The 25,921-nt window shown below is 37.7% G+C and overlaps 1 protein-coding gene across 2 annotated transcripts; it reads left to right on the forward strand.

The window, feature by feature from the left end:
* The first annotated feature begins 2,934 nt into the window (after positions 1-2,934).
* Positions 2,935-24,026, forward strand: GUF1 (GTP binding elongation factor GUF1). 2 transcript variants are annotated; one of them, XM_076336191.1, is made up of 17 exons: positions 2,935-3,138; positions 4,178-4,289; positions 5,873-6,021; positions 6,238-6,318; positions 8,257-8,334; positions 8,575-8,658; positions 9,154-9,218; positions 10,265-10,468; positions 12,059-12,198; positions 13,993-14,116; positions 14,483-14,615; positions 16,254-16,397; positions 17,403-17,536; positions 19,455-19,556; positions 21,544-21,663; positions 22,602-22,638; positions 23,676-24,026. In XM_076336191.1, exons 1-17 carry the CDS (start codon positions 3,001-3,003, stop codon positions 23,811-23,813), a joined length of 1,983 nt encoding a protein of 660 aa, XP_076192306.1. In that variant the 5' UTR covers positions 2,935-3,000; the 3' UTR covers positions 23,814-24,026. The 2 variants fall into 2 exon arrangements, with proteins under 2 accessions (XP_076192306.1, XP_076192307.1); XM_076336192.1 differs by lacking the exon at positions 2,935-3,138 and adding an exon at positions 3,598-3,663.
* Positions 24,027-25,921: the final 1,895 nt, after the last annotated feature.

Below are 25,921 nucleotides of genomic sequence, written 5' to 3' on the forward strand. Positions count from 1 at the left end.
TAATGGCTTTTGAAGTACAGGAAATATTAATTGTGTACATCCATCTGTCACATTTTGACACGTAAATGGATCACTTGAAAATTCATGTTTATGCTACTGATTTGCTGTCCCGTAAATACTTTAACATCTATTATTCTGCTCAACTGGACATCGTTCCATAATTGTTCTAGTAAGCGTGTTCCATTGCATACGGAGCTCAAAGCAAATTGATCAAAAATCTTAACATCTGCTTCATATATTTATCCAAGCTGAAAAGAGAAGGTAAAGACAGATGACTGTCATTTTTACTGTGCTCTGTTCCGGCTTACTGATGGACCACCGATCTGAACTTATATATTGTGTTCACATGACTAGGAGTCATACTTGAAAAGCCGTTCCGTTCCTGCTTTTCTTCATTTATTTCAGAATTCTAAAATACATAGACCTGCCAATAGCTTAACCTTGAGGACTGCTGTCTCCCCGCGTGGACCAGCACTCACTCCATAGGTGTTCACTCCATGCCAATGGGACAGGAACAAGTTCCAGCATGAAGACGCAGCGCATAAGCTCATTCAGTAACTATGGCAGCACACCTCCTTGAATCCTGGCTGTATTCAGCCAGCTTGGTGTGCAGGTGGTGCAAATACAAGCCTTGGTTCTCTAAGGAGTAGGTATGGAGCGCAAGTGCAACCTTCAGTCACGCAATTTGGTTTGTAACAACTTTTGCTTTTGCAGGTATTTTTGTGACTACGCGCTTTTGCGCATGCCACATAATGAACAATGTGTGTTGCTAGTGCGAATGTGCGATTTAGCTACCTCTGCAGTCGCTTTTTTGGAACTGCTCAAATATGCTATCTATATACATTGCTCTGCGGTGGCGGTATTTGAAGATACTCTGTAAAGCGTAGTAGTTTAATTCCTGCTAATAGAGCGCCTTCTTAGATTTGTTGGCATTCTTGTCTCTTGGGACAGTGAAGACAATATCCCTTTAGCAATTACAGGATTGCTATGTATTTACTTACGTTCTCTGTTATTGCACAGGGATAAGCCAATATCTACAGTGCATCAAACTTAATCTGTGTATAGCAGGAACAATGTTTTCCTCCAAATATGGCTGCTATACTCGTATCTATACTCTGGATCACGTCTTTGGATTCATGGCTCCTGTCACGCTCATTCTCCATTGAAGGACACGCTTCTCTTTCCCTATGTATTTTCATGAATTTGGGGAAGGACTCTCTTTGCCCATTACTACCCAAATTCAACGTGATCAGCACAGCACGGTGAACTGTGCTAGCAAATGCACTACCACACACTCCCAAGCCGCTACATGCAGAACTCTTGCACCCTCTGCACTACGTATCAGACACTTCTGTCCAGCCTTTTGAGACCAAATCATTGTAACTTAAAATGGAGTATGAATTTTATATCGATATCCTGAAATTAAACCTCCTTTAAATAGTTTTACGCTCAAAAAATACTCTGTCTTGCTTTATTTGGCACATCTCTACATAGTGAATCTGACAAAAATATTTGCAGTTTTCTTAGCTAAGTGGTCTGCTGGCATTTCTGAAATGTTTTATGTAGCTACAGCTGAAATCCTGATTAGATTTGAGCAAATGAGAAAGATAAAGCCAATACATGTAAACTGAGCAGTGACCCTAGGCCTGCATGTTTTCCCAGGTCTGTGAAACCTTAACACAAAATTTTCAAGTAGGAAAAAACCAGAGGAACATGCAGGCAGTAATAAAAGTTAAACTAGGAAAAATATAAGCTACAAAAATATCTGGAAAAGACAATGTCAACCCACAAAGAGTAACACACGGAAAACAGATCTGAGACTATGACCTTCTTCTGCTTCTCGAATTTTACAAAGCACTACTGTGAAGGCCAGAACAGCCACATGCTGGCAAAGCAGCAGACATACAAGGCAACAGAACCCTCTGTTATGCCAGTAAATAAGTATTTCAAGGCAACAGTATTGTATGTCTTGCAGTGGCGCCGAGATGTTGCAATCACAGACCGAGCTGTTCTTGTGGGCCATTTCATACAAAAAAAACAAAAAGGAAAACAAAGTTCCAAAAACTTGTAAAAATGCCGTTTGTGCTGTCAATCATTAACGGCGCCTAGAAAAAAATATACAGGGAAGATGCCCCAGGAACCGGTTGCCAGGACATCAGAGAACAGCAACTGGACCAAGCTGCTGTGTTTTGCGTGTTTTTTTTTACAGACAGCCAAGGGGAAAGCCCTGGGGAGGCTCTCCCGAGATGTCCGCGCTTCCGAAGCAGCACTACGGGGCCGCTGCGGGAGACTCTGCAGGCACAGCTCGGACCCAGGCAGGAACCCCGCCCGGCTGGGTCCTCAGCCAGGCCCGCCCCCGCCGGGGAGCCGACATCAAAGGCGCGGGCAGCAGCCACACCCCTACAGGCGAAGGCGCGGCCCAGCAGGCCGCAGGCCCCGAGCAGCCCCCGCGGGCGGCGCGGGCACCCGCAGCCTATTGAGGCGAGGCTGACATTAGCTCCCGGCGCACCCCGACAGCGGCAGGCTTCTGAGCCGCCGGCCAGAGGCGGGAGGGAGGCGGGGCGGAGCGGGGACGGACGGGACGGGACGGGACACCGGAACGACGGGACACCGCGGCCGCCCGCTCGGCACCGCCTTCGCGGCAGGAGGAGGGAGGAGGCGGGGCTCTGACCACTTCCGCGCCTGCCGCGAGCGCTTCCGGCGCGTGGGGCGCCGCGTTGCGCGGGGCGGCCGCTCGTGTTCGCCTCGCGCCGTGAAACTCGCCGGTCTCCCGCGCGGGGGGCGGGTTGCGAGGCGACGCCACGCCGGAGCGGGCCTGCGCGGGCAGCGCGAGAAGGGGAGGGAGGGGCGGCTGGGGAGCCGTTAGGGAGCCGTTGGGGAACCGTTCGGGCCGGGCCGGCGCGGCGGTGAGGGGAGCGGAGGGGAGGCGGGCTGCGATGGGGGCTGAGGCTGCCGAGCGCCCCTCCGCGCTGTGAGGGTGTGAGCCTAGCCGCAAGCGCGATGGCTCTCGCCGGCAGGACGGCGATGCGGTGGGCCCGGCTGCGGAGCCCCTGGCGGGCTGCCGCCCCGCTCCGCCTTCCGCCCTGGCTGCCCGCGGGGCCCGTGGCGTGCGAGCGGCTGTACAGCTCCAGCGGCAAGGTGAGTCCGCAGGGCTGCCCGGGAGGGATGGGATGCGGGGAGGCGTTTCGCCTGCCCGAGGTTGTCCTGCAACGAGTCCCCAAAGGCGGTGGTCCTGTGTGTAGAAGGTGGTCTTTCCGGACAGGCGATGTCATCCCGGAGTAGCAATTTCCCGCTGCAAGGGCGTTTGCGTCCCCTTGGCAGTCGGAGGACTTGCCGTTCCAAGCCGAGGCATGCCGCGAAGGACACGGCGGATAATGCTACTTAGTGCTGTGTATTGATGCTAGCAAAGAACTCCGGGCTTGCTTCTCTGCCTGGCCCGGAGCTGCCGTACGTAGTCTGTGTAAGAGAGATGAGCTTTGTGCATCTCTCAAATCGGCGACCAAAGTTTTTCAGTGAAGTGTTACTGATTGCTATTAGGGGTCTCCTGGTTCCTGTTGCTGAAGGCTTTGAAAAGCAAAGAAGCCACCTTTCTTCAAAATGTTGTACTACTTGGAATGAGCAGGAATAACACAAAAAGAAGTTTTTTAGTGTTGGACCTTTCAAGTGAGTGAACCAAGGAAGTCAGGCTGTTTTTTTGCATTTTTGTAATTTAGCCAAGATAAGTGTTACCTGTAGCTTCCTTTTCCACAAAGTGTGCTTGCTCCTTATGATAAGGTTACTGCCGCCTGAGCTGCTAGGTAATGTCGCTGTATTCTTAACATGCTTGTGAAGAGTGATGTCCTAATGGTCCACTGAATCCAGTTTTCTTAATCCTTAAGTTTAGTAGTTTAACAAACTTGAAACTGTTTTAAGTTTTCCAACTCCCTATATTCATAAGAACGTAGTACCTTTCACAACACTTTCCAGCAATCTGATTATTTAGAGTAATAAATATATATGTATGTATGACTAAAATGAAATGCTAGTATTTTAAACACTGATGGCAATTTAAGTTTTTGTATTTCTATTCAACTTATGCCTCTTCTAGAGAAAAGAGTTAATTCTTTTTTAAAGGCCAGGTCATATTGCACGTAGAGACTGTAACCATGGTTTATGAAAATAAATTTCTGTTTTTCAGGAAAAATTAGATATGTCGATGTATCCTGTTGAAAGCATTAGAAACTTCAGTATTATAGCTCACGTAGATCATGGCAAAAGTACACTAGCAGACAGATTGTTGGAAATTACAGGTAAGCGTTCTCATTTTATACTACCTTTTCTTGACATGTAAGATGACGTGTAAGTTTCTGTAGCTTTGATTATTACTAAGATTTCTAATATTTTTGCTCTTCTAGTGCCAGGTTGCTTGTGCTTTTAGGCTGCCAGTTGTATAGTGTTACAGATGCGAATATGATGGACTTTCTTTCTGGTTGAGATCTGCCTGCAAGTAGGGGTAAGGAAGTGTGTAATTCACTCAAGGAAGTATAAGTTGTAGAAAGAGATGAAAAGGAGTGTAATTCCTTGTTCAAGATGCTACTCCTGTCATTCCTGACCAATCGTCCATTAGACCGGTACACAGCAAGTTTATGATGTTTACTGCTAGTGTTTGGGGTAGACAGAAGGGGACTGTCATGACCTAGGAATTCTGGACAGAGTAGTTTTCAAAAGTGTTACTGAAACAGAGAGGAACTTCAGCTGCTTGTACTTAGATGAAAGTAATGATATGTCCTCTTGTGAGCCAAACCATAAACAACTGCCTTTCATGGTGGTGAAGCTCACTGGTAGTGAAGCTGATATGACGCTGCATAGTAAGTTTTAGAAATGTGCAGCCCTGTGTTGATTTAGATTTAGTGTGTAGAATAGCTGCTAGTAATTAAGTGTAAATTCCATAGATTCTCAGCTGCTATATAGACTTGCTTTTTCCTTCACTCTAAGTATTGGTGAAGTTGTGTTACTTTCATCTTCAGAGGTTTTTATTTTGTCCTCATCGGAGTGCTTCTTGGACTTAAGTGTTTTTATTTCTGTGGTGTTGTTGAGGATAAGGAAAACTACCCCCCTTTAAAGTGAAAGTGAGAAGCAGAAGTTCTAAGGGATCTTCATAACTATAAGTGACTCTGAAACTAGGCTTTCCTTGGAAGAGAGAGACAGAGGTTTCCTTAGAGGGTTCTCTAAGGTAAGCTGTAAAGCAATTGCTGTATCTCCCAAGAGGAGACTAATTTCAGAGCGGAGCTTAAATTAGCTACTCAGAAATACCCTTTGGAAAAGTCTTGCTTTTCTCATTTAAGGGGTGAGCAAAACAAAACCTGGGAGAGAAGCTTTTGATCAAAGTTATTCTTTATGATTACCTCCTGCGTGTCGCTTTGGGCAATTTTACCTGGTGCCTGTGATAGAATGGAGTTTTGAATTCAGGTCTGTCAAGCTCTATGATAATGCTCTTTTTGCAATTGAGATTGGCACTGGTTGGAGCCGTGGGCCATGGAGCTACTCTGCAGTGATAGGAGGTGAAGTTTCTTTAAACATCAAAATTATTTAGCACTGAATGGAATTTTTGCTACTTTTTAATCTCTAATTTAGACTTACATGATGTTTTGTATCCTGCTTATTCAGGAAAGTATTTAATATAACTTCATACGTAAAAATTTATTTAACAGAAGTTAAGAGCTGAAGTGTAATTTTATTTCTAAATGAAAATCTAAGTTTAGCTTAATCAGATGGAAGAGCTTCATTTGCAGCTGCAGGTCCCATGCTCTCCTGATTAATGGCATTTTCAAGAATTTTTTTTTTTTGAGAGCTAATGTACTAAGTGAGGTAATAAAACCGTTTTTTATCTTAGGAACAATTGCTAAAACTGACCGTAATAAACAAGTGCTGGATAAACTGCAAGTGGAACGCGAAAGAGGAATTACAGTTAAAGCACAATCTGCATCTCTCTTTTACAGTCATGAAGGTGTAAACTACCTCTTAAATCTTATTGACACGCCAGTAAGTTAAGTATAAACAGTGTTTAAGTCACACAAAGCTAAATGTCTTTGTATTTAAAAGTAGGAGATATCTGGCTTCTTGTGTTTATTCAATTTCTTTTTTTGTAAGAATTGTGTTTTGGATGAACATATAGACAAATGAAAACATCATAATACAGAAATCTTTGCAAAGGACTCTAGAAATACCTGGAATTGTAAACGTTTATTTTCTCCACAGGGCCACGTAGATTTCAGCTATGAAGTATCACGGTCACTGTCTGCCTGTCAAGGTGTCATACTTGTAGTGGATGCAAATGAGGTAGAGTTTTTAATTCTTGTTTTCTGCTTAGAATCTAAGGAATTTTTTTAAGTAAGCTAGAGAGAAGATTAGGGGTTTTTAATTTTTCCATTGGGTTTTTGCCCCTGGTTTATCTCCGTAAAAGTATTACATTACAGAAGAAGAGTAATGGGATCAGATCCTACTTTGTACAGAGTATGAACTTTGCAGATGGCAGTCTGGAGAACTCTTAGCTGTTGTATCAGCTATAATACCCATTTGAGTACCTTCAGTTTCTTGTTGGGAAGCTTGATGATTGATTCAACCAGCCACACTGTTAGTTATAACTAATTGCTGTTGTGTTTTTGATTGTCAATAATACAAACCAATACTGGCAACGTTAAAGCTAAAGGACACTATAAGCTGAATGTGAATAAACTTACTCTGGAAACTTGAAGTTTTATATCCACTGGATTAACAGGTTCTTGACTGATCTTTCAGGAGAAGGAGAAGAGTGAGGGAGTAAAATGTTTGTAAGGTGATACACTCATAAATTTACAGACAAAGTCTATACTAGGAGGGAAGTGGAATTCGAGATCTTAGTTGTACTTTTATTTGTACAGTGCTAGGAACATTCTGAAGAATCAGTTAACAGACTAGAAGATGAGTATTATGGGAACATGATTTTAAATAAGGACACATGCTCACAAAGTATTTTGATAATTTTCTCTGTGGCATATTTATGATTGGATTGTACAAGGGTCAAATCAATGCTACTTTTTTCCTTGTTATATTAAAAAAAAAAATTCTAACTTCCTTTCAACGATTATGCACACTTGTTCCTTCCTGGCTTGGTGGGCAAGTGGACTTCTTAAGTAAGCTTTAGTAATAAATGTTTTCTAAATGTGCTGATGTTTTTATATTTAATGTGTATAACTTTTTTTACATCATATTTAAATGTTGTGCGATTACTTGGTATTCTGTATTTGCCTCTTAGTCAGAATGCTCATGAACTCAACTTTTTCATTATAATTGCTAATGTTTCTCCTGCCAGCCTGAATTCTGGAGGTAATTTTCAAGATTTAGGTCTTGCATACTTCTTACTTTTTTTTCTTTTTGTTTTTTAATAATTTTTTGTTTGTTTCTTTATGTTGCCTAAAAAGTTAGGCCCCTATATCCATAGTGAATATCCCCGTATAAGTAACTTCCCACTGGATCTGTTGTAAACAAAGGGGAAGACAAGAAGTAGCTTCTCTTTTTTTCCTCCTCTCCTCCCACCCACTTTTGACCTCTCTGGTCCGATTGTCACATTAGGCTTTATAATCTCATTCATTAGCGTCTCTGTCTCTCTCTCTATTTGTTTTTCCTTGTCTGGTACTTGGATCTGGAAGGTAATCTTCGTTTTTCTTCTGATCAGAGCTGTTCTTTTGCCATCCTTTTGAAAGAAATGTGAGGTACAAAACTTAGAATTTGTTTTCTTTTTTGAAAATAACTGTAAGGTAAGTTGAAGGTATGTTCCTGTCCTCTGGAGTAGCTACATACAGTCTTATTACCATGATAAACATCCCTTTTTTTTGTCTTAGTCCATTTGTGAATAGTTTGTTGTGGACAAAGAATCTGTTTTTTGAGGTACCTGTTACGATCTTGGTTATTCAGAAATAAGTAACGTATATAAAAATATGTACTTGGTGCATAATGTATGCATAATACTGTTATCTATAAATAATTGCATGTATGTGGTCACACAGCATTATTAGTTTGTCTACTTATATTCAGATTATGAGAAATGGTACTTAGGAATGTTGTTTTCTTTTTCAGCAATGTGTATAATTAATAACTTATTTTATCCCCCAAATGAAGGAGTGGATAGAATAGCAAAGTAATCTTATATTGTATAGTAAGCCTTAAAAACAAAAAAAAAAAAACCAAAAAAAAAAAAGGAAGATTCCATGTTAAAGTCTTTTAATGCTTATTTTCTAGGGTATTCAGGCTCAGACAGTGGCAAACTTCTATCTTGCTTTTGAAGCACAGCTTGCAATAATTCCTGTCATAAATAAGGTAATAAAGGTTTTAGAGTTTCATATTAAATAGTTGGGTTGTTTAAATGTATAGAAGATTTATAAGAAATGTATCCTCAAATAGAAATATATAATGAAAAAATAGCTAGAATATAATAAGAATTCTGTGTTTTACTCATAAATACATAAAGGTTCCTTGACTTGTATATTTGGAAACTACAGTGCTGGATCACATGGAAGACGTGATTGCCTGTATATTTAGCAGTTTGTTGTTTTTCAGATTGACTTGAAGAATGCAGACCCTGAAAGAGTTGAAAAACAAATTGAGAAGCTGTTTGATATCCCTATAGATGAATGTGTAAGGGTAAGATCTCTTGAAGTTTTATAACATGGCTGATTGTATATCTGTATCTTCTTTGTAGCTAATGAAAGACATGTACACGCAGTAAATCAACAGGGTGTCATCTGTCTGCCTGTCTTTGTCTGACATTCATGAATTTCTTTAAAGAGTGCCTCCTGGAAAACAAGAGTGGAGAACATACTTAGTTAAAAATTCTAGTATGTCTTGATGAATGGCATCAGATAGATTTTAAATGATTTCTCATTGTGGGTCCGTAAATTGTTTTCACTTTTACTGTAACAACAATTGCCATTCAGGAGAGAAAAAAAAATGTTACAGAATAATTTATAATCAAATAAGCATTTCATAGTAATAGCGTTCTAAAGTGTGTTTCAGAGTGCTTTTATGGGTAGTGTTATCCGTGGCCACCAAAACTGTCTAAGTAAATGTGACCCTGTTTAATAGATACTGAATGAATGTAAGACACGTCATATAAAATTGTTGTTGAACTTGTTTTAGATTTCTGCTAAACAAGGAACAAATGTTGAGAAAGTTCTTCAAAAGGTCATTGAGAAGATTCCACCGTAAGTTCTGTATTTTGTTATGAAACCTTGTAAGGTTAATTAGGAAACCATGAGTTGCATTTATACAGTATAATGGCACTAGTTCTGCACTTAATATTGATCTAATTTAAAGTCAATACTTTATAAAGAAATGTGGGAGAAATCTAATGTCTGAGCTGGTTAAGTCAGTTTCAAATTGCAAATCAGAAAAAATGACACTTCAGATTTGAGATGCCTTTTAAAAAATGAATGTGTGAATGTCAGCAGAGAAGATTTCTTTATGCTTAAGAAGTGGGAGAGGAAAATGAATTCAGTATGAAATGAAAGATGAGAGGTGAGTGACTAAAGGTGATAGTTCTATGAATGTTTATATAGCTTCCATGAAACTTAGTGTTTGAGGATCTGTGTGTGCTGTTACTCCTTTTGAACATTGCATTGTTAAAATGGTAAAGGTAATTGAAATCTGTTGTGCTTAGAGTTTCAAATCCTGAACCCAACCTTTAAAATAGACTTTTACCTAGGAACTTGATGACAAAGCTGCTGAATTACAGGTCAGTTTCAATCAGCGTATTGCTTTTCAATCTTTTTTCCTACTATTAGCTAATAATTGTAGTCATCATATTAGTTAATAATGATAGTTAAAAGAAACCACAATGAAAATTTGAGAGTAGGTTTCCATGAAGGATGGAATATATATACCAAAATATCAGTGGACTTTTTTCTTTTTTAAAAAAACCTCAGCTGTTGGAATGTAACTGTTGAATTTTTATTTTCCCCGTAATACGATATTTTAAGCATCAGTTTCACCTGTTGTGAAATGGGTATGATGAATATGCATTTGGTTTTGTTCTATTTGTACTCCTATTGCACATGGGAGAAAAAAAGTAAAGATTTGCTGCAGAATAGTGAAACACTGAAATGATGTCTGGTATGTGTTTGTTTACTGAAAATTACTCAGTAGTTTTATCTGTTTTAATATGGAAGTTTTTGGGGTGCTGGTGCTTGCTCATTTGATACTGAATGAAAAACACACTGCTTAATATATTGTTTTAAATTTTTTGTGACAGACCCCACTGTAATACTGCTGATCCATTGAAAGCCTTAGTATTTGACTCCACCTTTGACCATTACCGAGGCGTCATAGCCAACATTGCACTCTTTGGTGGGGAGATTCAGAAAGGGCATAAAATTGTGTCTGCGCACACAAAGAAAAGATACGAAGTTAATGAAGTGGGAATTCTTACTCCAAATGAGCAGCCAACGCATAAACTGTAAGTAAAAATTTCTTTCAATGGAACAAATCATAAATTGGTATAAGATACAAAATCCTGCATTTCTGTTTGATTTTTGCTTTGAGTGGTAAAGGCTGGGAGATGTCTGGGTGTTTTGTTCTTGTTCTTTGGTGATGGTGGTTTTTTATGATTATTATCTGTAATTTAATGCTCAATGTCAGTGTTTTTCATTTTGGGCATGCTGAGGCAGAAGCTTTTGGGGACTTCTTGGACACTGCTAGGGGGAGGAAGCCATTCTATCATCTATAGTACATGGAACATCTGGACAGCTAGTTTTTTTAAGACTAGCATTTGATATTCTTATTCAGCTGTCCAATTTATTTCTAGGAACTACCTTGTTTGAGAGTGGAAGGGCATGGGGCTTCATCTTAGTTATTGCTGCAGCATATTTTGAGGGTGGAAAACTTAAAATCCATGACTGCAACAGCTTCCAGAAACTGGCTCCTCATGGCAGCATTGGGAAGAAAATCAGGTACTTAGGATTAGCGGAGAAGCTTTATCAGTTTGCATCGAAGTATGTGTCAATGACTCTCTTGGGAGATTCTCAGTGAGACTCTGTGGTGGATTGAACCCAGCCAGAACTAAGCACCCAACCAGCCACATGCTCACTACCCCAACTGCAGCAGGATGAGGGAGAGAATTGGAAGAGCAAAAGTGAGGAAAGACTCGTAGGTCGAGATAAAGACAGTTAACTAAGTGAAGGAAAAAGAAAAACGTTGGGGGGGGAAGTGACGCAAAGACAATCAGTTACTCACCATCTCCCACAAGCAGACCGACCACTAGCAGACAAGTTAGTGTACAAGCAACAGCCACCTTGGAGAGACTACGCTCCTTGTTTTTTATTGCCAAGTGTGACGTTCTATGGCATGGAATATCCCTTTGGTCATTTTGGGTCTGCTGTCCTGGTTGTGCCACCTCCCAACCTCTTGCCCTAGCCTGTTTGCTGGGGGGGGACAAAGTGAGAAACAGAGAAAGCCTTCATGCTGTGCAAGCACTATTCAGCAATAGCTAAAACACTGGTGTGTTGTTAACACCATTTTATTCACAAATCCAAAGCACAGCACCATATGGGGCTGCTATGAAGAAAGTTAACTCCATCCCAACCAAAAATGGTACGCTGTGTTTTACTCTTTATCTACCATGGGTTCCTCTCCAACAGCATTATGTGCTGATGGAAGGCATTTGTCTTTTTGTTTCTTCCACTTAGTATATGAAACTTGCTGTGGTGGCAGCTGGGAACTGTTCTGGTTCTGTTTCTTAGATCCTTGAGAAGTTCCTTCTAGCTCCAGCTTTCAAACTGGGAGTAGCACAGAATTAAAAATCCAGAACTATAAATGTACTGTTTAACTGTAACAGAAATAGAGCTACTTGAGTCAACAGATAGTTTGTCTCTTGGGATAAAGTTCACAGCTCAGAGGAGAAACAACTTAAATCTGGCTTTTGGACTGTGTGTGGGCTTTTAGGGGGGTGATTTATTTGCATTTCTGACTGGGCTAAGTCAAGTGGGGAAAACAGCAGGAATACTGATAATGCCAAGAAGCATGTCCATATAATGCCAATTTTATTTAGATATGCTGGACAGGTGGGCTACCTGATTGCTGGAATGAAAGAAGTAACAGAAGCCCAAATAGGAGACACGCTGTTTTTGTATAAACAGCCAGTGGAGCCTTTGCCTGGCTTTAAGTCAGCGAAGCCAATGGTTTTTGCAGGTGAGGAGTAAACTGATATAAAGTGGAATTACTTTTTTCCAGTGATGAGTAAGAGAGTTATTAGAGCTTCTAAAATAATATATTAAGAGTTGTGAGGATTAGAGTTTTAGCAAAGTTAAGCTACAGAGGTACATCATTTATATAGCTTTGTGTAACTTTCCCTGTGACTCAACAGACAAGATTCATAATAGTTGCAGACTGGTTTTAGATGAATATAAGACTGTCGTGGTTTAACCTCAGTTGGCAACTGAGCACCACACAGCCGCTCGCTCACTCCCCCCCACCCCCGGTGGGATGGGGGAGAGAATCAGAAGAGTGAAAGTGAGAAAACTCGTGGGTTGAGATTAAAAACAGTTTAATAATTGAAATAGAATAAAATCCTAATAACAACAATAGTAATAACATACAAAGCAAGTGATGCACAGTGCAATTGCTCACCACCCGCTGACTGATGCCCAGCCAGTCCCCGAGCAGCGCCCCCCCGGCCAGCTTTCCCCAGTTTATGTACTGAGCATGACGTCACATGGTATGGAATGTCCCTTTGGCCAGTTTGGCTGTGCCCCCTCCCAGCTTCTTGGGCACCTCCAGCCTTCTCAGTCGGTAGAGCATGAGAAACTGAAAAGTCCTTGACTAGTGTAAGCACTGCTTAGCAACAACTAAAACATCGGTGTGTTATCAACATTGTTCTCATACTAAATCCAAAACACAGCACTGTGCCAGCTACTAGGAAGGAAATTAACTCTATCCCAGCCGAAACCAGGACAAAGACTAACATGTATTTTTTAGCTATAGTTATTGCTTCTAGTGCCAGTAAATTCTTGGTAGCTGGAGAAGAAGATTTGAGACTTTAAAAAATGAAGTCCATTTATTGAAATTCTTTATCTTGATAACCAGGTTTCCATAATTATTGTGAAATCTTTTTTTCTTTTAAAAAATTAGCAACTATTTAATTTTTGTTAAATATAGTAAACTACCAAAGCTAATATTCAGAATGATTCTGTAAAATATTTGACCTTTTAAGCTTGAATGGTTATGTTGAGCTGTTGCCACCAGCTTCAGTAAGTACTACAAATGCTACGGAAAATGGCTTTAGAAAGAAATAAATTCTGTAAATCACTTTCTAGACTTGTTGTGATGGAATGTGTAAAACTCACTTGAACTGTCTCATGGAGATTATGCTGTCTGTCAGTGAATGTAGAAAAGCGTAATCCTGTAAATTTTTTTTTTGTGTGCATGTGTGTTGCTTCTTGGTGTAGAGCAATCTTCATTTTCTGAACACGGTGATGTGAAAAGTGGTGCAATAGAACCTATTTCAGGCAGTAATTTTACAGACAGCTGCTTTTTATTAATTTCAAAAAATTATAGAAACATTCACAACTTTGATATGGCAAATTTTTTTTTTTGCCGTTCACACTTAAGCTTTGAAGGAACATCTCAGTGAAGTTTGTCTGCTTATTCATTTATGTTTACACTGCAGCCCTGCAAAACAATGGTTATACTTAGTTGTGCATCTTCCACAACTGTGAAGGATTAGATGAGTACAGTATCCCTACCATTATGGCTTGAATGTTAATTCTTGGTTTTTTTTGAGGTAATCTAAAACTTTATTACATTTTAACTAATTTTTTTGGGGAAAAAAAAAATCCTTGTATTGTTTTTCACATTTTAAAAAAGTTGAAAGTAAACTATTTCTGATTTCATTACCGTGTTCACCATAAAAGGCATATTTGAAAGCTAAGTATGCACTAGATAAAGCTCTCTATCACATCACTTCTATCTAATATGTTTTGACAGGAATGTATCCTGTAGATCAAACAGAATATAATAATCTCAAAAGTGCTTTGGAAAGGCTGACATTGAATGACTCCAGTGTAACTGTTCATCGTGACAGTAGCCTTGCCTTAGGAGCTGGATGGAGGTGAGGCTTTTATACTGCTTTCATTTTTGGAACTGTTTGTAGGTTGAGAATGCAGTTTTAAGTCAACTGAAGGTTGAATTAAAATTAATTCAAGATTTAGGAGCTTTAATTCAAATTAATGATAGGTAAAGATCAAAAGCATTTGATTTTTTTTTACATTCTGTATTTGCGCAGAGTATGCAGTTTGTTGTGATTGATAGTTTTTGTTCTCAAAGACTTGTGCTATTCAACTGTAGGATCATTTGGTCTTTCAGAGATTGTTTGCTGTGCCTGATATTGTGTGAACGTGCTGGAGGGGAAAAAAAGCCCACTGTGAAATTCCAGGGGATATACAAATACTTTTACCAACAGGTATTTTTTTTCCAGGTTGGGTTTCCTTGGTCTTTTACATATGGAAGTTTTTAATCAGCGTTTGGAGCAAGAGTATAACATGTCTGTTATTTTAACTGCACCTACGGTTCCTTATAAAGCTATTCTTTCCTCTGCAAAGTTGATAAAGGTATGTTAAATTTATTACAGCTTTATGTAAATAGCAGCTTAAAAGCCTCCTATAATAAACATCTACACTTTTTTTTTTAATGTAGACTAGTACTTTATTTTATGGTAAACATTAGAAACACCAGTATTTAATTTAAAACTTTTTTTTAATGGACTTTTTTTAAGAATGTTAGCTTTCCTTCCCCCTTCTGCTTCAAGCATTTTCTTTTTATGTCTTACACCTGTCCTTGAAAATGGGAATAAAGGACACATTTCTTGTTGTATTCTTTTAAGTGCATACTGACTGGACTGAGTTTAAAGCAGGTGAAATAATCTCCCAGGCTTTATCAGTCAGAAAACATTAATGTTTTTAGGAATAGCTTGTAATGCTACTGTAGACTGGCAGGGGCTGGTGAAGACAAGTGAGTTTTTGATCGCAGTGAAACAGGCACGTGCAAACTTCGTTGAACTGGGTGCAAAGAAAATAACGGTGAGTTCAGAGAGAGAGTTGGAGTTACAAGCACCTGCTGACAGAGGAGGCTGCAAATAGGTTGGCTTCTTATTATCCAACATGTACCTCTAAACACTACAGAAAATCTGTAAATTCCAAACAGCTTGTATAAGAAAGGTTGCTGTACTTGAAAAGTGTAAGGCATAGATCCTTTTTCTCTCCAGTTATTTTGGTTTCTTGCTTAGGCAGTGTAGCAGCTATGAATGAAGTAGTTGACACCTTTGGTGCATAAGTGATTCTGGATTGCTGATGTGGGACACTGTTTTCAAACAGTGCTGGAGGTTGGGACATTGTTCAAGAACATGAATGAAGTAGTTGACACCTTTGGTGCATAAGTGATTCTGGATTGCTGATGTGGGACACTGTTTTCAAACAGTGCTGGAGGTTGGGACATTGTTCAAGAACGCTGCCTTGTCAGTGGAAAGTGATATAAGCACTTGCCTTGGTGCGTGGGGGGATTGTATGTACACGGTAAGAAACATGACCTTCCTTTTATTCTTATTTCAGAAGGGTAACTCCAGCTCCTATCGGGATGTTGGACTAGAAAAAAAATAGGTCATGAAAGCACCTGCACAGGAATCAAAAACTTAATTTCTAAGCTCATGTCAGCTGGTAAGGGAGCCTGAACCCAATGTTTTACTTAAAGAAGAATGTCCCCATCACCAAACGCCAGAATACTTGGAGCAGGTCTTTTGTTGAAGTTGTGCCTTATACCTTATAGGATCAGGATGGAGTAAGAAGGAAGATCCTTGCTCTACAGGCAAGAGAGAGAAATGGAAAGATGGACAGAAAGGCTTTTATATTTCTGTGGATAACTCTGGGTTGTAGTCCTAGTTCTAAGCACTTCCTCTGTTTTAAAATTCACTGGATAAAATTCTTAAAAAACCCATTTTCCTAGTGAAAAGTAATTCCTATAATCTTTCTATATAATAATATTTAAAGATATGCTGATCAGGGACTTCTGTATGTGATGTAGAAATCTCTTTCAAAATTGTGCTTGGTATGAATTTGGGTTGCATAATTCACAAGTGTTTCCAAGCAATTGAAACGTTTTCTTAGCTTTTTTTTTCAATGCTATATTTGTCTCCTTTGCTATTCAGTCTACTTATTTGTAAAATTACAGTATCTGCTTTGTTTGTTTGTTTTCAGGAGTATGGTAAAGCAGAGATTACTATTATCAACCCTGTGCAGTTTCCTGATAAACTTTCAGTATCAGAATATTTGGAGCCAACTGTTCTTGGTACTATTGTAACACCTCATGAATATATTGGGAAAATAATTGCTTTGTGTCAGGTTGGTATATAGTTTTAGTTTTGTCATTTGCATTTTTAAGCTCTTTATATCACACTTAAAGTGGACATACTAGATAGTAAGATACTAGATACTATTGAAGAGTATCTTTGACAGTAATTATTAAATATTTTTGAAAGAAAATATTTTAAACTTTTTATGTGTGAAATTAGTTCTGAACTACAAAATCCTTATACTGAAAGTTAATGATGAAGCTCAGTGACAATAAGTACCTGGTCAAGCATCCTTTACTAGACAAATTCATAGCCAGTTCTGTTTTCCTGAAAGAACAGAAACTGCAGTAGGGGATTAAGACCTATTGTTTTTTAGACGTATATTCATGGAAATATGACTTCTGTTAGCCCATAATGAGGCTTCATATGTTTTCAGTACTTCACTGGAGTACGTTTATGATAGTGATGGCCAAACACATTTCCCCAAGTGTATTTGAAATAGTTTTAACTAAAAATGTTTTAACTGCCATGCATATTGTCTTGATATAATTTCTTCACAATATTTTCTTAGCTTTTAACATTTCAAAATACATAATACAAAAGAGTACAGTACTTGCATGTCAGTACAGTGAAGTATAAGATCTATTAAAAAGAATTCCTAAAATAACTTTTAAGGACATCCTTCTGGCAGAAAAGATGAGCCTGCAAGTCCTACTGTGTAATACTCCAATGTTTGTGAAAATCTAATTTCAGTGAGATTTTTATGGCCAAATAATTATACGTTTAAAAGGCAGCAGTAAGCAGAAACTGTTAAGGATTTCAAAAATTCAGCTTTTAGAGTGGATGGACTTGAATCATTTGTCCAGTTAAGTTACAACCATTTCATTTATTACGGTGCTGCAATTTGTTCTGGGACTTTAGCAAACTACCAATAAGAATGTTACTTTGGGGCTTGCAATACGGGAGACTGGATAGCTGTTTATTTTAATTTGCTTTATATTTATTTGGAGAAAACTTCTGTCACAGAGAACTGAAACGATTTTTATTTGTCTAGGATCGTAGAGCGGTCCAGAAGGATATGTTGTACATTGATGAACACAGGGTTATGCTAAAATACCTCTTTCCACTGAATGAAATTGTGGTGGATTTCTATGATGCTCTTAAGTCTCTGTCTTCTGGTTATGCAAGGTAACTACCTCCTCTGTTCCCCCTCTCCTCACCCTTGACCCTGAGGGGTGAACAAAAAAAGATCCAAGAAGACATGGAAGGGCACAAGCGAAGAATATTCTTCTGTGATGGTGCTGCAAATCGAGTCTTACTTCACCTGTAATGAATTAGATTCACTGTGAAAATGGATGGAAATAAATCTGAAAAACACTAAAAGTGCATCACTACCTAATAATAATTTTCTTTGGCAATGCATGTATTATTCAAGTGTGACCTATAGAGCAGTACTCGCTCATCTAGATGAGTAAGATCTAGATGGTTCTTACTTGTCTGAAGTGACAATGGGCATTTTCTATCAAAGGAATCACTGAAAATGTACTTCCTACTGTATTGTCTCTTGGTGGAAAAGGGAAAATAACCACATACTGATTCTTTCAAGCTAGTAAAAACAATCAACAAACTATATTTAAAACAAATAACACTACTTACACGCTTTATTATGGGCATAAAGTAAACAATCTGTATTTTGAGACAAAATGTTCTTCTGTGGGTGGATTCTATAAATTCGGAGGCTAGAACAATGCTCAGCTGTTTGCGAACAGCCTTTGTGAGTTTAATGGAAGGGAAAATGTTGCATGGCAGATGGGCTTATGCCACAGGAGACTGAATAGCTCTTACAAACATGGTACATAGACATGTCGTTAGTAAGATATATTACACTTTGACAGGAACTGGTATACCTAATTACATTATTCATTTTATAAGCATAAAAATGAATTTTATTGAAGGACTGAATTTGGTTTGAGTTTGTGTTTTCTTAAATATGCCTTATAAAGGTAAGGTAAGATGTGTTTTGCCTCTCTGTGTGTGTGTGTATTTGAAGTAGAAGCATAAGCAAAAGTGGGGAGGCAAGAAGGGACAGGTAGAAGAAACAGGGGGATGGAGATTTTGAGTTTTCTCTCAGGATCTAGCTCTCCAACTAGATAAAAAACAATCTGTTTATCAAGAAGCTATCTCATTAGCAGAATTATGCTGGGTTTCCTTTGATTCAGGTATGATTGCAAACAATGTTGCATTGTCTTATTTCTCAGTTTTTATTTCCTAATTGACTCCCTAATGTTGCTTGTGTATTTAATGCTCTCAATCATGCTTCCGTTATATGAATCTATTCACACAACTATGGTTTATCTAAGCCAATTAAGAAAGAAGTACTTTGAAATAATCCCAAAGGATTTTTTTTCCCCTCTGATATTTCAGATCTGACCAGATTAGCGGTATTGGCATTCTCTGCATTTATGCTTACATACAAGAGATAGCTAGCTAGCTCTCTCTTACATGTGTATCTGCATCTCCTCCGTTTTAAGAATTTTTGCAAACTGACGCACAGACAGAAAGGCCCATACCTACCAAAACAGAAATATGGTTTGGAAATGAAGAGGAAAAAGATTATTTGTTGTCAGAATAATAATAGGGGTCATATAACAAGTCTGTCAAATGAGAGGATGAAAAGAAAACAACCCAGTGTTAGTGTTTGATTTGTGTGACGTCAAGGATGTTTACTGTTCAAAAGCTGTGTTGAAGGGTTCTGTTGCCTGGAGCTTTAAGGAACTTCCAGCTGATAGAAAAGAAGTGTTTGAATAAACTCTTTAAGAGATTGCAGTAAGAATGTAGATTTTTGATTGATTTACCTTGCTCGGTAGCTGGAAGACAATATGATGTCTTCTGCTGCCTTGGAAATGAGATTTATCTGCAGTAAACTTCTAGTCTAGCCTTGCATAAGGGAGACGTACTGAGAGACTATTAAAAACTGTGCTCATTTTAATAAAAAGTTTGAGTGTTTTATTAATAAATGTGTCTAAAACTTAAAATTTATGCAACAAAGAATGCAGAATATAATTTTTACAAAATCCTCGCTAACTTTTAAACTGCTTCCGTTTAGTTTTGATTATGAAGATGCAGGATACCAGGCAGCAGACCTTATCAAAATGGATATTCTTCTAAATGGAAGTCCAGTTGAAGAACTGGCAACGATCATACACAAGTAGGTTGACTGGATTTTCTATTCCAACGTAATAAGACTTCCTATTAATATATAATGAAAACATATTTGTCATATATTAGTAATACATACATATGTATGAAAACAGCATTGAGGGTTTTACCACATCACCACTTTTGGAGATGAAGAAGAGGCATTAAAGTGCTAGATATAGTATTTTTGTGGTAATGTAGGGCAGGGAGGAGAAGGAAATACAAAATGCCAATCTTTCAAGGGGCTGGAAAAATTTAAATAGAGACCAGTCTAGGAGATGCCAGATGAATCGTTTATGGCACTTATTTACTATTGAAAAACTGAAAAAAAAATTGATTTTTATGCTTCCAGTAACTCGTGTTCTATAGAAGCTTGTTGTTATTTTGCCTCCAGCCAGAGTACCAGGAGAATGTAAATATTTACTGGATGTAATTACCTCAGAAATTTTTTGCTAAAAGGATTCAGTTTCTACAAGTTTCTTAGGAATTACTGGTTTGCTGGTGAGAATAATGCCTTCCTGTTTCCAGCCTCTCCCCTTGCTTGCTTCTCAGAAAGTCTTTATAAGGCTCCCTTCTGAAACTTCAGCTTCCCTTTCCAGTAATTCTGAGATCAACTTTTTCAGTTGGTTGTTGTTTTTTTTGGGTGTGTGTTTTGTTTTGTTTATTTGGTTGGTCTTAACATACTAACTTGTAGTTGCTAAAAATTTATATATTTTCATATTTTTACGTAACTGCAATCCTAAAATCCTTGGAATTCCTGAACTTCAGAAGGTCAACGTAGGAAAATGAAACACTTACTTTGTTCGGAAAGATCATGGGACTGGAGTGAAATAACTCTCGTATACATTTGCTACTTAATGTATTTTTCATAAATAAGCAGTGTTTAGCAATCTACCTGCATCTCTTTACTTTGAAAAGATGCAAAATGGAGTGGCCAACCTTGCAAAAGTTAGTTATTGCTTTAACATGTGTTTCTTGATCAATTTAGCTTGTACCCCTGAGCTGTTTCGCTCACTAAAACTAATGATAGCCTTTCTTTAACTTTAGATTACAAATAACTGTTTTTAACTTGTAGACAGCATTCATTCTGCTCCTGCGTCAGCTATTCTCAGAGTCATCTCAGTGTAGATAGACTGTCTATATAAAAAGAATTATGCTGAATTACATTTATAGAGAAAGAATTACTGAGATTACTGTAAGCTCAATATTAAGCTAGCCATTATTATTTGTGCTAGTTATTCAAATATCTGTATCTTCTAAAACTGTAATGCTTAATGAACATTCCTTAAGTACTTCATGCTTAAACTGTTTGCTTTATACAGGTAGCAGGGAGGCACATTGTTGCTACATGAAAACACGTAAAACTATTTTCAGCTGTATGTTGCAAAAAAATTTTTGCTAAATATGGATGTTTTTAGAGAGAAGAGACACATTTGTTTTCAATGGCTTATGAAAGTATATGTTTAGTAGCTTCTTCAGACCTTTTGTCATTTTCTCTTTCCAAAATATAAACTAGATGCTGAGTATAGCTGGATAACTTTTATTAGCAGATGACAAGAGTACATTAAAATGTTTTTAGGTTTTTTTCTTGTTATATAAAAACAGATGTTTTAAAAATATTTCTGTATTATGTAGATCTTTTGACCTTTCTGGCCTACAATCAATGAAAATCCTCCTTGACCTTCTAGTTTAAAATTGCATTGGAAGCTGTGACAGCATTCAAAATGGCTTCAGTGTGATAATCAGGGTGTTTATAATAAACTTAAAATATTTATTTGAAGACCTTCTGTTAATACAATCTTATCACCTATTTCTATGAAACAGGTGACATACAGAGACTGCTCATTAGATGTAAAATTATGATCTGATCGGCTTATCTTTTGAGTTAAAAAGAGGAAAACCTTTACTAAAATCCTTTTATCAAACAATTTGGTCTATGGATATATTTTTGGGGTTGTATTACTCTTTCTGAAAACACTGGTGACTTTCTTTTTCAGTGATAAGGCATATGCTACGGGTAAATTCCTGTGTGAACGTTTAAAAGATGCTATACCTAGACAGTTGTTTGAAATAGCGATCCAGGCTGCTATTGGCAAGAAAATCATTGCACGAGAAACGTAAGTGAAGCCCTTCTGTTTTCCTCCCCCCCCCCCCCGCACCCCCCTTATTTTAAGCTACTTAAAATATGGACTTATAATGTCTTACCTAAATAGTTTTATGCATTACAGTACTTGGATTTCACTGTAAAGTCGTATTCTTGTATATGCTACTGGACCTCTTGGGGGGAAACCCCAAAACATTTGAGCTGTGACTATGAGTAAGGACTTAATTAATTTGAAAATTAATTTGAAAAAATGTATTTTTATTTTAAATTGCTTGTGGTCAGCATTGCACTTAATGGGTAGAGTATAACTTGCAACACCCATGTGTCCACTTCCTCTTTGGCAGTGGAAAAAGTTTCTTACTACTGAAAAAATTAGCTAGCTGTGGAATAGTTTAACCTCTGGGAGAATCAGCAAAAAAAACCAACTGTGCTATTCCAAAGGAAATATGTTGCAAGCTGAACACACAACTGTTTCTTAGCAGCACTCACTTCTTTTAGAGCAAACTGTTTCCTTGATGTGGTGTTTCTTGTCACATTTTTGCTGTTGCTATTTAAATAGGATTTAAATTGTGGTAAAAGAATTAAAAGTAGGGATCCAAGCAGAGGTGCTGTAAGAATTTGTGTGTACATCTCTATATACACACATGTAACACTTGTGAATCACAGCAGAAATCTTAGATAAAATGGCAAGATTGTAACTTTTATGTACATATTATACACCCTAAGGGATATTTCTAGAATTGAGAAATGTGAGTTGTCTTCTGTTCAGAACTTTGTCTTCTGTATACAAAATATGAAAATATTATGATTCCAATCATAATATCTTACATCTTACAAAACTAGTAGAAAAACAACGCTTGGTATTTTGGCAACTCAGTATTTAGCTTCACATATTTAATAGCTTTAACACATTCTAATGTGTTAAAGTGTATATGTTATTTTATTTTACAGGCTGAAAGCTTACAGAAAAAATGTTGTGGCAAAATGTGTAGGTATTTTTTTTCATTTTCTGATGTTTCTGATGTGTGTAACCCGAAGAGTCTTGCTAATGTGATAGGCCTATCTTTTCCTAGAAACCCAGCAAAGACATGTTCTGCTTGTGCTCCTAAGTGTCAATGGAATATTAAGAGATACTTTTAAGCTTTTATTTCAAAATTCAACTCATGTAACCTCTAGTTGCAGCTTTCATAAGAGTGAATCAGAAAGAGTAATGGCTTTTTCAAAATTACACACTTAGAGTGAACTCGGCAGAGTGTGTCTGTGTTCACTCCTGTCTCCTCACCATTTTCTAATAGTTGTAGACATATAGTAAATGTTATGTGTGTGTACACACACATACATGTGTAACTTCACGTGTTTCCTAAATTGTTTGTTCCAGGTGATTTAAGAAACTATAAAAGTGCTTCTTTAGAGACTGATTGTGATTAGACTTTTACTTGGGTTTTCAGTAATACATCATGACAACGCCTTAAATATGCAATAGTTGACTATCAACAAGACTGGACAAACCTATAGGAAAGGTGTGATGCCTCTTACTTGTCTTTAGCTCTCTGAAGCGAACATGGTGGGGAAAAAATTAAACAAGTGTCCCTTTCTCACAGCTATTACAGAATTCTTCTGCTAGGCACATATGTGGGATGGTGTTTGTTCAACATTGTATAAGGGTTCAGCTAACTTATCTAGATGTAAGCACCTAGTGCTAGTCAAGATGCCCCAGCGTATCTGAGCTGGCATCCTGCTGCTCTTCCAGGGGGATTTGGATATCCTATAGGTTGTATCTAATGTCAGCCATGCTTATGTGAGCGTATGTATTTCGGTAACTGAATTCAACCCTCAACAAACATGCACACTTTCTCCCTTGTTCTTTTTAACTAGTGGCCTCTTGGGATAACTATTTGGAGTATAAAATAATCTTTTGTCATAATATAACTAGACTTTCTGACTATTTTTAAGCCCTTGAGTTTCGTGTTGCTGAAGGTACTGTAGTTGCATTTGAATTTACTAAAATACTTTTCCTTTTCATAGTATGGTGGAGACATTACAAGAAGAATGAAGCTTTTAAAGAGGCAGGCAGAAGGGAAGAAGTTGATGAGAAAAATTGGCAATGTGGAAGTACCGAGAGATGCCTTTATACGTGTTTTAAAGAGACAAACTGACAAATAGAGATCAGTGACATGCAGCTCATTATTCTCTCAACTTTTGTAAACAGTAGCATGATGAGCTAATGTATAATTTATCACTGTGAGAGGGAACATATTTGACTTTAAATGGTGTAATTTAAATATATGTGGGAATATAAATTGAAAGGACTACACACTTAAAATGCAGAGTTACTTGTAGATTATTATGAAATTAAAGTTATTTGACTTAACTGAATGTAAAAGTTTCCATGGTGTTGTTTTTCATTGCATTTCATTGTTTTCATACTTTTAACACTTAAATTTTAACAAAATTATGTTTTATTTTTGCATTGTAAGTCTTTGAGATAACAGGAGCAATGAGACAAAAAGTTTATAAAAATAATTGAAAGGTAGTATAGACAAACAATGCTATGCTGTTTCTTTATTGGTTTTTTTTTTAAAGTTTGAACTGTTGCCACAAAAATATCAAGCTACTTCCTGTTTTACTTTTCTAAAGTTGCTGTTGTCAGGAAATCATGTTGATGTTGGGAATCACATCAGGAAAAATAATCATGACTTTTTTTAATGTACCACGCTATTTATTTTAAACTTGTTAAAGTGTGTCAGTTTACCATGAATAACAGCCTTGCTATGCTAATCTCCAAAGAAATTGTAAGTTTTAATATGTTAAAACACAAGGTATGTAACTACTCCACCAATGAGACCAATTCAGGCCTTAAAGAATTCCTTTAGCATGAAGGTTTGGTTAGAACATGTCTTAGTGTACTTGCAAGTTTTACTTACGCTGTTCACATACTAATGTTTGTCAGTGAGTTCTCACTTGAAAGCTGTAGTTAAGTGTTCTTAATATAAGTTGTTGCTTTTGGAAGTGTAAACAAAGCAATCATTAACACAAGTTAATGACCATGCTATACACTGTGTTAACAACTGCATGCCCACCTCCAAAAGCTTTTAAGCTGCTTTTATTTTTTTAGATCTTCAGGGACTAATTTGGGTCTTCACAGATCTTCACTTCTTGTTATTAAATATATTTTAGAGAACAAATTGTTAGTAATACCTACTAAAGTACTCAGTCACCAGGAAAGGCTGCTCTTAAATTTAGGCTTGTAACTGCAATTTGAGATTGATCAATCATAAGCTAGTTCTTTTACTTCAACCCGAGTACATGGATGAATTGGGAAAATCCTTGGAGGGATGGAATTGAACTGGACACTTTCAGAGGTCCCTTTCAACTTGTATTGCTCTCAGAGCCTACAGAAAAAGGAGGGAGGGAATTTTGATACTTCAGTCGTTTGTGGTTTGTTTTTTTTGTTTGGTGGGTTTTTTTATTTGAAGCTGTTCCAGCTGTATTGAAAAAGCAAAGATCTGGATGTGAACAAGGTATCCCATATCTCTAATAAAGGTATATAAGCTACTGCTGCTACTACTGATCCTGAAGATAGGAAAGGTGCTGTGGACAAAAGCTCTCTATAATTAACATAATCATTATTCCTCCCCTAAAAAACCTAGCAGGAATGCTATCTTAAAAGATAGCATTTAAGAAAGTACAGAGATATCTTTAGAAAGTACAGAGATGTCTTTAAGAAAGTACAGGTATAGTAATATGTGCTAAGAGTGAAGGAACGAAAGTAAAATTCTATAATATTTTTTATTCCCATTTAAGTAGACCTAAAAAAGAGAAAGTATTGGCTCTGTACTGAGGAATAAGGCAGAAGCTAAAGGTAAGCTAGAGATTATGAAAGATTTACTACTTGGAGAAAGTTGCTGAGTACGACACATCAAATATATGTTGCCTAATTAAATGAAAATTACATGCACGGATAAAGCTGCCTTGGGAATGAGACTAGAGGAACTCAGTCTTTTAGCCTTACTATAGTCATCTGAAGCAGAAAAAAATACACATTTGTAGTCCAGTTCTGAGAGGACTTGTACATGATGTCAGTTTTGAGAGCAAGGACTTTAAATGAACGGGTTAGTACTGTTACTGTTAGAACAGTAAATGAAGTAGTAGTTTTTGACACAAAATGACCTGATTCTATCTAGTCACATACTTCCCCCCCCACCCTGAAACATACTTTAAAATCTTACTGACAAAAAGGAGAATAAAATGCTAAAGTAGATGTGCCAGGC

Source organism: Aptenodytes patagonicus, chromosome 4, assembly GCF_965638725.1.
Source record: "Aptenodytes patagonicus chromosome 4, bAptPat1.pri.cur, whole genome shotgun sequence".
Classification (NCBI taxonomy): domain Eukaryota; kingdom Metazoa; phylum Chordata; class Aves; order Sphenisciformes; family Spheniscidae; genus Aptenodytes; species Aptenodytes patagonicus.